The sequence below is a fragment of the Cydia fagiglandana genome, chromosome 1 (genome assembly GCF_963556715.1).
Source record: "Cydia fagiglandana chromosome 1, ilCydFagi1.1, whole genome shotgun sequence".
Taxonomy (NCBI): Eukaryota; Metazoa; Arthropoda; class Insecta; order Lepidoptera; family Tortricidae; genus Cydia; species Cydia fagiglandana.
In genome coordinates this window covers 13,918,603-13,931,491 of record NC_085932.1, presented here as the reverse complement: position 1 = coordinate 13,931,491, position 12,889 = coordinate 13,918,603, and the positions used below count along the sequence as shown (strand labels likewise).

At 39.4% G+C, this 12,889-nt stretch overlaps 1 protein-coding gene across 1 annotated transcript in view; it reads right to left on the bottom strand.

The window, feature by feature from the left end:
• Positions 1-12,889, bottom strand: part of LOC134680142 (uncharacterized) — a 96,567-nt gene that overhangs the window by 9,451 nt on the left and 74,227 nt on the right. The window contains exons 2-3 of the mRNA XM_063539241.1: positions 2,559-2,687; positions 108-791 (exon numbers count right to left, since the gene is read on the bottom strand). Of these exons, the coding sequence (XP_063395311.1) occupies positions 108-791; positions 2,559-2,687 (813 nt within the window). The remainder of the gene's footprint in view (positions 1-107; positions 792-2,558; positions 2,688-12,889) is intronic.

Sequence of the window (12,889 nt, the reverse complement as noted above, 5' to 3'; positions counted from 1 at the left end):
CTCATTCTAACAAATAGCTTTGTCCCTACTTACGTAAGTAAAACTTACAAGTGTAACTCAGGCCTAAAGCTAAATGTCAAACTACGTAAGAAAGCAGACCTTATTACCTGATTCTGTACGGTGGAGCTAAGGAGTTGTCTTTGAAGTTCCACGGGATTGCTCTCTTGGAGAATCGCCGCGAACTTCTTGGAATCCGGCGTGGGCACACGCGGGGGCCGCGGCGGCGTGTCCAGCGCGCGGTCCAGCCGGCCCAGCGGCGACGAGGCCGCGCGCGGCGGCGTGGCGGCCGCCTCGGCCTCCAGCTGGGCCGCTCTGGTGAGCAACGCATCTCTTTCGCTGCGCAGTCGTCTCACGTCCGAACACTCTCCGCAGCCCGACAGCGCTCTCGCGAACGATTCCTCCGCCGTATCGCCCGAGGGTCTTTCGTCGAGCTCGCCTCGTAGCAACTCCGCTTCGTCCCGTAATCTGACGCCTTTCCTTTGTATGACGTCCAGGAGTGCCCACAGCTCGTCTTCGAGCGGGCGAGATCGGGAGGCGGATGATGATTGAGCGTCTTTCCCGCAGGAGGTCTCGGTGCTGAAGCCGGAATCTTGGACGGAGGGCTGCGGCTTGGTGCGGGTCGCGTCGCCGCCGCCGCCGGCCAGCTTGCGTCGCACGCGCACGCCGGGCTCCCAGTCGCGGCGGGTCCCACTGGCGGGAGTCGACGGTGCCATCTTCGACCGAAGATTCGGGAATGTCTCGATGACGAGATCGCGGAACTCGAGCAAAGCTCCGACCTCATTCTGGAGTTCCTGTAAAACGAATATTTATTGTACATACACAAATAAATAAGTTATCAAAAAATAACTTCCGCTTAATGATCGTACCTATATTGTAGATACCTACATGATTTATTAATGTTAAATAAATAAGTATGAAGGTCCATCCTACGATCTTTTAATTTTTGTTTTGTAATCAAGCAAAGAGAGAGGGTTATGTGATTATATTAAGTATATACTATTAGTAGTTGGGTTATGGTTTGTCGAAATTGGTAACATACATTATACCCATTTTTTACAAAAACCTACTTTCACGCCCATACGTACGTAGTTTACGAATCCATCATTTCGACGTGTTTAAACAAAAGAAACAATAGCCCTCATTCAGTCTCACGGTTCAAAATTTCTTAGCTACTCAATTTGGATTGGCCCTAACGAACAAGAAAGATAAATCATCCGATAATACATTGTCAATTGTACTTCAAGTGAATAATTATGGGCCATTACCCGCCTTATACATTTTGTCTATGGCCTACTAATTTCCTAATAGGTACCTAACTCTCAAACAGAATTTTAGGGCATTATGAATTTTCCAGAGGATTTTTGCATATTTAATGCAATCAATTCGAAGTCAATATTCAAGATGAGCTTAAGGCCAGCGCACACCGAATGCGTGTGCATGGACACACGCACGGACACGTTACACACGCACCCGGTGTGAACCGGCCTTTATATAAATAAAATATAGCTTCCTCGTAAATAAAACAGATTCATAATGTTGATCGTTGATGTTTTTCCTTAGACGTGTAGTCCTCTGCCTCTACGTGTAGTGAAACCTTTTTCTTCTAACAAATTAATTTTCCGTGCCTCAAAGTAATGTGAGTCGTATAAGAGAGTCCATCGAATTCATCGTGAATCAATTGGACTAGGCAGGTGGTCCAAATCGTTCGTCAATTGATAGTTACATTTCAAACGATTCTAGTTTGATTTGCACGAACTGAACTACTGGAATAATCAGTTGATAGTGATTGGTCATGGAAATGATCCATAAATACCACATTGCAGATGACTATCCCAAGTTCTAAAGCAGGCCACTGACGAGCCTTCCAAATGGATGCCGTTACAATGGTTTCATCCAAATGGACGGCATCCTAATATTAAACATTGTACGTTTTTGACATTCACGGACCGATTTTGGATTGCAGCCACGCAATTTGGACTGTTGGAAGGCTCGTCAGTGGCCACCTTAATAATGAGAGTATAAGCAACGTAATGCAACAATTTAGGTATCTTATGTTGATTTAACCGAGTTTACCCTCTTTCGTCAATGGTAAAGCCAAATTTATTTATTTATTTATTTAAAAATATTTATATCATGCATACAGGATGGCTAAAAAATGCCAGGGAGGTTTTGGGATTATACTGAGCAACTTTTATTATGAGACCAACCTTGAAATCGCGAAAAAAATTGCCCGTTTCATACATTTTGGCTGGCCTATTTTCTTTGGCAGGATATATTTTTTTGCGCGATTTCGGGGTTGACCCCATAGTAAAGACCAAAGTCAAAGTTTCACGTTCAAGCAAAGAGCTTAGATGTTGCGCTTACCTAAAAAAAAAAATACAAGCGATTTCAAGGACTTTTGGTTATTTTAGAAACTGCTAGATGCTAAGTTTTTTAAAAGGTCAAAAAAGTGATACTAAATAGTCATATATTGATATTGACAGAGTCGCCGGTCAAAGGAACTAGTAGAAGGTAGAAGTTTGTAAATGTGATATACACATGAATATAAGTAAAGTTACCTGTAGGGCAACGAGAGACTTAGCCTGCTCCGAGATGAGGTAGTGGAAGGGTTCCGGCTGGGAGCGCAGCTGCATGCATTCCATGCCCGACCCGCCCGAGCCGCCGCTGGCGCTGTCTCCGCCGCCCGTCTGGAAACCAAGGAATAATAGTTCAAACAAGTTATATCTAAACTACACACATGGAGCGTTGTATAAATATTTACAAGACTTTAAATCGAATCTAAAATAGCACCATGCTGGCTCTCTGGAATCTCTGTGTAGCTTTACCTAATCGTAGAAAACTTAAGGCTCCTCTTCACGTTGGGCCAACGCCAACGCGAACGAGGGACGCAGCCATACGGTAGAATGAGATAGCAATATCACTTGCTCCCTCTAACGCATAAACGCGTCCCTCGTTGGCGTTGGCGCTGGCCCAACGTGAAGAGGAGCCTTTACATTACTACACGCACATAGATTGAATGCAAGTTATGCAGGTAGTAGCCATGGAATAATAATACATTTTATTGCAAGTGCGAAAAGTGTGTCATTGCGTATGAGCCGTTAGGGCCCCCCCACATCTGGCGTCTTTCGAGCGTCGGCGTCTGTCGGCGTCGGTCCAGCGCTATGGAAAATGACGTCGCTACGCAGTTGCGTCGACGCTGCGTCGACGTTGCGTCGACGTCGGCCATAGAATTGTAGACGCCGACGCTCGAAAGACGCCAGATGTGGGGGGGCCCTTAGGTGAATAATAGACACCGGAAAAGTACATACCAAATGCTGAAAAAAGATTGTCATGCCGTCACCTATATCTCTTCATAGCGTAAAGCAATCGGTTACAATATGGAAATTGATAATTTCCAAGCAATCAGTCCCCGCTGGTGGTACATGGAGGAAACTCAGTAATGTCGCAGTGTTCCATCCACCATGAAATTGCGTCAAGCCTGAGTGCGCGTGCCCGGACAACCCGCGTTTTGTTTTCCTTTACGTTTACGACTATTGTGCTTGTTGTGATTCGATGGTGCAAGTATTGCAAAATGCTAAATCATAGACTAAACAATATTTGTGTAAAACATAGATCAGGGTTTTATCATACGTTTACCACGCACTTTCGTGCGTGGTAAGAGCCTCCTTGGTAGGAGCCTTTGTCGAAAGACAAAGGCTCCTAAAAAAAGGTCTACAATTCGTTATTTAATGCGTATGCTTACTAAAACTGGGATAAACAAAGATCACTTTGATTAAACAGTTTCAAGTGAAATATGACAAGATAAGACTGATAGAGAGAATCCTCGAAAGTATAAGTGGAATAATCCAGAGATAACAATTGTTGTCCGTCTCAAATATCTTGTTGACATTGTTCAGAAATGTCGAAACTTATTGCAGAAACTATTGTGTTGCGAGTCAAGTCTGAAACGCGTAATTCGCTATCTGCGCAAAGAAAAGAACAATACCTTGTTTATATCCCGGGTACACATTTGACACATCACGATTTTAACTACGCCTTTCAACTTGATTTTATTACACGAAAGTTAATATTTGTGAGAGGATGTTATCGAATCGTTCGGCGGCTCATAAATCAGGCACGATTGAGCCATAAAGAGAGACCGGCAATCGCCAGCAGTTTCACTCGCAATTTACTAAGTAAATACAGGAGATTAGCGATGCCAATCAAATGCACTTCAAAGATAATAATAACGAGATAAACCTTCGAACACGACTGAAACAACTGAGTTTTCCACAGTGGACTACGTACTTGAATAGAAATTTGCGGTGTATCACTCCTTATCATTATCGATAAAATAATCTTGACGTGACGGAGAAGGTTTTGTTATGTTATCAATGAGTTTCATGTCAGGTACAGTCATTGTTCAAATATGCGTTCCTTTATTATCCAGCAGGAGGTAGTTACTAATTAAGACTTCAAAGTACAGTGTGTATATCAGTACTAGGGTTTGCACGACGGATCCGAAATGTATGGAAAGATCCGCGGATCCGCGGAAAATGCTTGATGAGCAATGTGTCAGAAATGCATACTTTGCTTACTTTCAGTCAATTGTAACGTACGGAATTGATATGTGGGGACTAGCAGCGGACAGACAAAGGGTGTTTATAATGCAAAAAAGGGTAATTAGGATCATGGCTGGGGTACCCTGGGACACACCTGCCCGTAGCTTATTTCAGAAGTTAAGGATCATGACTGTCCCAGGTTTGTACATATTTGAAGTGGCAAAGGTAGTTCGAAAGACTCTTAATGAATTTAGAATGCGTGGTCCAAACTTCCGAAATGGAAATAATCTCCTCCCTAACCGGCACAGACTAAAAAAGTCCGAACAATGTGTGTGGTACATAGGTCCTAGAATTTATAATCGTTTGCCAAATAATTTAAAGTCAGCAGAATTATCGGACAATATGTTTATTAGAAAACTAAAGGAATATTTAATAGATAAGGCGTTTTACTCATTTGATGAATTCATGAATACAAACAATGTTATATATGATTATTGAAATAAGACACTTATTATTGTTAATATAAAATAGACATAAGATGTAAATATGTATAATAAAACTGACATGTAACTTACGTTATGAATAAAGAAATTGAAATTGAAATTGAATTGAATTGAATCCGGATCCAGATCCGGATAATTTCATACATTTCGGATCCGGATTGCAAACCCTAATCAGTACTAACAAAACTATCGGTAGTTAAATATTTTTCATTTGCTGCTACTGCACTGTTTGTTCGGTTATGTGTACTAACACTACTAACTATCGTATGACGGCGAAAGTTCGTGGAACAAACCGGATGGGCGTGCTTCCTGCATACCAACCATTTGAATTTTCCACAATTGTAATAGAAAATTATAGTTTTCGATAATAGACGGATAATTAGTCAAAAAGTGGTTTGTGCAGCGTGAAAGCAGGTTTCGGTGATTACCGGGTGTTGACAAGCTGCGGAACAATCGGATATTTTGTTGTGACGTTTTGGAGGTGATTTCATGGTTTCACTTTCTTAGTTGCGTCAGCAAGGCCGTTGCTAATTGTCGCCGAACACTAAGTGGTATAAGATCTGCTAATTTGAAGTCACATTAGCTCTCGTGCTATTTCGTTGTAGGTATTGTTTGTTTTCAAACACGTAACAAAAATATAGGTACCTTCTTTGTGTACGTGTGGAGTGTGGATGTTACAAAAATGTGCTCAGGGAAACTTAATGATACTTTAATGATTTGTGAGAGCAGTGAGTGACTGTCAAACCCTATGATTCAAAAGGAGGGTTACAATAAAACAGCTTTAATAATAATAATAGAAACTAGTAGGACTCGCGCACGGAGGGTTCCGTACTGTTAGATACCGGGAATTACCGAATAAAAAATTAATTTTATTCGTATTTTGATATTAACTGTAACTATTTGCAATTTGTATAAATATATTGAAGATATAGCAGAAAATCTATTTAATGCGAAATAATACGAATAACAATATTTGATAGATAGCCCAGTTGCTCTGTGCCGGCTCATAAATGAACACCTATTATAACTCCGACATCAAGTTATTCGTACAACATATACGTGTACGGTCAGCCAAGAAAGTGGTCTACCACTTTTCGACTCTATCATCTGATTGGTGACAGAAACACGCACGGAAATAAATCTGTTGTCTGCTGCGCTTAGTTTTGTTTCATAATTGTAAAAATATTTGTATTATAGATAAATAGGTATTTTTAACTGATTGCAAAAAAAGTCGCCGATCCTGGTCGATGACCGCGAAAATGGCGCATATTCCACTGAGAAGAGCCATGCTCTTAAATAATGACCAAGGTAATTTCGTTGCTACAGGTAGCTGGAATTATGAGCTAAGTTCTGCTTTGATAATAATTTAATAATATTACTTCAGCATTAATTAAGCATAGGTAATAGGTAATTGTTGTATACGGCGGATAGTAATAATGATAACCTTTAGGAAGTGTTAAGACATTACAGTCGAAATTGTTACTAATAATACACCAACATATAGATATTTATGAGACTTGAAATGTTGATGATACCTACCTACCTATGAAAACACGTTGCTAAATCATGATCACTCATGAGAGAATTAATTAGAAATAGAACTTTAATGACTATATTTTATTGATCTGGCGAGTCTTGATCATTAGTTATGCGCTTAATGCTAAACTGAAACTTTCTATTTAAATTCAATATTGATTTAAAATAGTTTTATCGTAGTGAATAGCCGTTCTATTGTCTTCACATAACACTAGATATGCGTCATAACAGTTCTTTAAGCTGCGTGCTAATAAATCGGATGTGTCGGCAACGAGCAACGTGTTCTCTTTGGTCGTGTAAATCGTACACGTATTATTAAGTAATTACACGATGTACTTTAGTCCCAATTAGCATGTCGTACCTACGCGAAGCCACATACGGAGCCGCGTACCTAAAGGTATTTATTTTGGTTAAGTGGGATACTTAAAGTTATTGACTCTGACGAAAATAAGGCTGTTCGCACATACGTACTATTATGACCTGTTAACTTGATATTCCTACCTATACTTATACACATATCTGACATATCAATAAATAAAGATTTTTCTTTTTTGTTCTAAGAATAATTTAATTCGGTAATGATCCAATTTGTGATAACCAATTTTTTACAACCATTGTTGAACTAATTTTAAATATTTAGCAACCCCAAAAAGACAAATGCACGGACTATAGGACGTATTTTGAAATAGGTAGGAATTGTACATAATCAATGCAGCACATATCACTTGTAGTTTGAATGTCGGGTTTGATTTAGTTTCTACCGCCGAGAGAGTCGCAGTCGCACCGCCTTGTATGGGTAAATCTTTCTAATTAGCAGCTTCCACTTGCCATGAATAGCAGTACAAATTGATCGTATAATGATGGCTTACAATGTCGATATCATTAGTGATTTCGGATTTCACTCACTTATTCTTTGCATAAGGATTTTAATATAAGATATTGAAAGACCACAACTGCACCGAATGGAGTAATGATTAAAATGACTTAAGAAACGCGTATCAATACGTCTTGGAAGTTATTCGAATCAAATATTTCATTTATAAACAATTATCGAATCACACAGAAAGTTCTAATATTTGCTTAGTCATGCAGTACTTGGTTTAATTCTGTGGATAGTGCATTTCGCAAGCATTCGCTGTAGTATGTCAAGTTATAATTGCGAAATCGACTGGACGAATATTACACGTGCGAATTAGATAGTCAGTCTAAAGTAACTCTGCACCGACTTTGACAAAGTGCACTGAGAGAAAAGGATAACAAAAACACACTTAGAATTACAAAAATAAACTTAATCCGGGGACAAGGAGGGTTAACTAATAGGAACAAATTGACTTTTGCAATTTCTATTAGTTCTTGCAATTTCTATTATCTGTTTGTTGAAATTAGATTTAGGATTACTGAGCTGTTTGTAGAAATAAATAAACTTTACAGAAATAGGGAAACGTCTATAATTATTACTAAACTTCATTTTTTCCCCCAGTACAGAACTGTTTTTTTAATTCCTGGTTTAGTTTACTAATGATTTTTCTCTCAGTGTGTGGAAGTGCATATATAAACGTCATTTTTCACAGAAATTTAACATTTATGATGATGACATTTGCACACTTTGTCATAGCAAATGCCATGTAGAGTTAGCTTTGTCCGACTCTAGTTCGCTGAATTCGCCGCATGATTTTAATGTAATGATAATGGTTCAATTGATCAATCTAGGCAATTTTGTGACTAGGTAAAGTTTGCCTTTCCTTTGAGGCTAGTCTTGCCAATCAATCAATAACAGAATCTAGCTTCATTTACAAAAGAGTTGAAACATTTGCTCGAGGTTACTAACAACAAACATATTATGTACATGACGGTTCGCGAGCGTGACGGCTCCAACAACAGTCTATAAATTGCCGCACAAAAAATAGGAAACGTATTATATTCGACCATGCCAATGCAAAAAATCGTGTAATGAAACTTCGAGATCGGGACAAAAACTTAACTAGTGCAATTACTATACAATTTGAGATATTAACCGGGCGTGGCCGTGGAAAAATCACTTATGATTAGGGGTTAAGGGCCCCACTGATTAACAGTCCGCCGGACGGTATCGGCCTGACAGAACAACATTTTGACAGTTCCGAACAACTGACAGGCCGATACCGTCCGGCGGACTGTTAATCAGTGGGCCCCTTTAGAGATGATACTACCCATTGTATTGTATTGTAGCTCGGGCGATTTTCCGCAACTCGACGTCTTGCGCCTATTTTGCGTGATAGGGGGTGGGCTAGTCTTGCCAGCCCAGCTCCTCGAGGAATCCTATCAAACCTTTGATGTTGAGTAGGACCTCGGGGAGGTCACTCGGGGATCCGAGATGTTTTGCCCTGTATGGGGCCAATCCGCTGCATTCCAACACCACGTGAGAGGCTGTTTCTTCTTCCTCCATGCATCCACGGCATAGGGGACTATCTGTGACACCTGTTATAAAAAGATGTTTGTTAAAAAGTCCATGACCTGTTATGACACTGGTTACCATACTGTCGAACCTTTCCTAGTTGAAGGAGCGCCCTTGTGAGCTTACCGTTCATGCTAGGCATGGCCTGCTTGGCCTGTCTGCATCCAGTTTGGTTTAGCCAGTGTTCTGTGTGTAGTTTCCCTGTACGTGCCAGCAGCATTGAGCGTACCTTACTAAACGGTATCGGGAGAATCGGTTCCGGGCCTATCGCCCCCGCACCCGATCCTTGTCTGGCGAGCTCGTCCGCGGCGTCGTTACCTCGGGATCCACTGTGTCCTTTGATCCATTGTGAGGTGATCTTATTGTTCTGACATACCTCCATTAGTCGTTCGTGGCATTCGTGTATAAGTTTGGATGTGACTATATGGCTTTTTAGGGCCATTAAGACTGCTCTGCTGTCGGAGAGTATGCGGATGGAGGATCCTACTACCTTCCTTGCAGTGATGGCAGCCGCCGCGTTAATGATGCCCATGCACTCAGCCTGGAATACCGAGTTATGGGCTCCTAGCGGAGTGGTGATTGACATGTTCAGGTCTTCTGAAAAGGTTCCAGAGCCTGATCCGCTGTCTGTTTTGGACCTATACTACTACCCAATCGTTAAAGTGGTTGTCATTTCAAACTATGCTGCCCATAATTTTTCAGATCTCATGAACAATCATTATTCCGTCACAGAATGACATCACATATATTATAAGAAAACAAACGACCCTGTCGGCGGTCTTATCGAGAAAATAGCAATAGTAAGCAAACCTGATTTGTACGAGTCGACCCTTGTGCCAAAGTGAAAATGCAATAAACTTAACCAGAATCCACATAATGGATCCACTCGATGACCTCGCTCTCCCGTTTAATTAAACAAAATAGTATACTTGACTTCGAATAGGCAAGGTTCAATAATAGTACATAGATCTACATATACGCATAATTTGTCTGTTATTGGTAGATAATAGTTAACCGAGAAGAAATAAGTAGCGAAACTGTGGTGAAATTGGCGATAATTTGTTGGCAAACAGTTGACACTTGCAAGGCAAAATAAAAGAAGGAGCAACGTGATCCAATCGAGCGTTACGAGCTTTCACTCTCCGTCTTGTCCGCTCGGACAAGGTTCATTTTCAAAACGGATAAAAACAGCAAATAACTAAGTAAACAGAATATACAGTAATAAGGGAAAGCTTAGATTACAGTTTCGAGAAGGCAATGTTGGTACCTAATCTACCATGACGACATTAGGTAGGTATTGCTAATTTGTAAACAGAAATACGAGTAAATAGCTCCAGAGAGTCTTGTGACTACATCTGTTACGCTATCCATAAAAAAAAAATATTTTTCTACACACACTCAAGAACTCTTAAACTGGGCACTTTTTATATTAAAACTATATGGAGAGTTGGTAAACAACAGCTAAAATATAAATAGTTTTCAATAGAAAAGAATGCATTAATCATGCGATGTGTGATAATGAAATATGAATACCGAATACCGTTTGTATACTTCGTTGCAAGTAGCTCACGCATACGGAACAGCGCATACCTGTGAACAGCCGAGCGTGCGCCCGCGCTCCGCCCAAATAACTATGCAAGAAACTAAACCGTATCACAGTACAAACTACACATAGCTGCAAAATTACATACACACCGTATGAATGTAATTCATTAATAAAGTAGGTATGCACTTTCAATATGATCTCAACGGTTTGTCGAATATACATTCTTTGCTTATTCTGAATGGTGATTGACTGAGGACTGGCCAAGCAATGCCATTGTTAACAGAGATGAATTGTCGCAAGTCCGTCAGCCATCACCCAATTGTGACTAATCCATATTATTACAGCCGCTATTCAATTGTCTCAACTTTTCAATGTCAGTTGAGTCCAATGTTTCAACAATCTCTACAACAGCTAGACGTCTATTAGAATTTCTGAAACGGGCAGAAAGCATTACGAAACTATATTACAGTATTTTAGAGGTGTATAAAGTGTGTGTATTTAAGCAGGTATACTGCGCTTTATTTAGTGTTGCCATAACATTAACAGTTTACGATAAAATAAAATGTAGGAATATATTTATATTCCTAAATTTATTCATACTACATATGTATATTTATACATATTACATAAATTATACTCAAACGAAAAAAAAGAAGTTATTTTATTATTTAAATCTGTGCAAATCATTTATCGCAATGAAACTCCAACAGACACGTCAAGACTCGGTCTTGAACTTCACTTTCCTACTAAGTATGTATAAGTATATTGCTTTGCAACTTTACATAAATGTATGTATATTACTTTATAGCATAATATACTTTCTTCGGATCAAGTTGGACTATCCATCAACAGTTCCGTTTTAACCGTTTCTGGTGCTTAGCTGAATATTACTAGTAACTACTCTGCAGTAACTAGATATAAGATAAGCGGATTGACTCGTAGTCCGTCTCCTAATAAGGCAAGCATTTAGAGGTTCATTGTTTCAACTAAGTGCGTGGGCGACCGATTGTTGCACCCACCATCTGTTCTGTTGATGAATTGCAGCGTGCGAAACGAATTAATCACAATTCTACATGCTTGCTAGCACTAACAACAATGGACTAGGATTTGATAATGTGATTAATGTTATGTGTGAGAGATTTTTTTATTGTTTATTAAATGGGGGTTCCGTACCTATCTGTGAAAAAGAATATTTTACACTTTCTCACCAAAATATCATTCTAGCAAGTGGCCAAATATTTCGGAACACATCCTTATTTAAATGGTGTCGTGTTACGATACATTTCGTTACTTTGGTCGTCACTATCTATTTAATGCTGACTGTGTACAGCTAATTAAATAGATATGGTGAGATGCTAAATAAGCTAAAACCTATTGCGTATAGAGAATTAGTTACCTACATATTAAGTAATACAAATACAAATAATTTATTGAGAAAAGTATAGTACAGTGGTTGTTCTTAATGACTAAGAATTTATATAGAGACAAGTGGTTTACAAATACCTGAACTAGGATTCCCTGTGTTTCAGGCAGCGAAGGACAATATTAATTTATTACTAATTATTCACTTAATTATAAACTATAATATGTATAACTGTTATATCGTTCCAATTCATAAATCGGGAGACAAGTCGCGTTGTGAAAACTGTAGGCCCATTAGTATTCTTTCGTGTATGGCTAAGCTCTTTGAATCCATTGTCTATGTAAGCTTATATAGCCACTTTAGAACAGTCATATCTGATAAGCAACACGGGTTCGTAAAAAATAAGTCTACAGTAACAAATTTATTGGAATACAAAAATTATCTATGTACTAGCTTTGCGGATAGAGGTCAGGTCGATACTATATATACGGACTTTTCTAAGGCCTTTGATAAAGTGGACCATAACATCCTTTGTCACAATCTCGCACTATACGGATTACATGGTAATTTGTTCAGGTGGATATGTTCCTACTTGAACAACAGGAGCCAACTTGTAGCTGTCAACGGATCTTTGTCTGCTCCTATACCTTTAACCTCAGGAGTACCTCAAGGGTCACACCTGGGGCCGTTGCTGTTTATTGTTTTTATAAATGATCTGGTAGAACGATTGTCTTGCCCCTCTCTATTTTACGCAGATGATCTGAAAATATACAAAACAATAAACAGTACCGTAGACTGTTTACTGCTGCAGGATGACTTAAATGTTATTTCAAACTGGTGCGCTAATAATCGTATGTTTCTAAATGTGGAGAAATGCTTCGTGATAACTTTTTCGAAGAAAAAACAATAATTATATTACGATTACGCCATAGCCGATCAAAAACTTTCACGCAGAGAGTTAGCTAA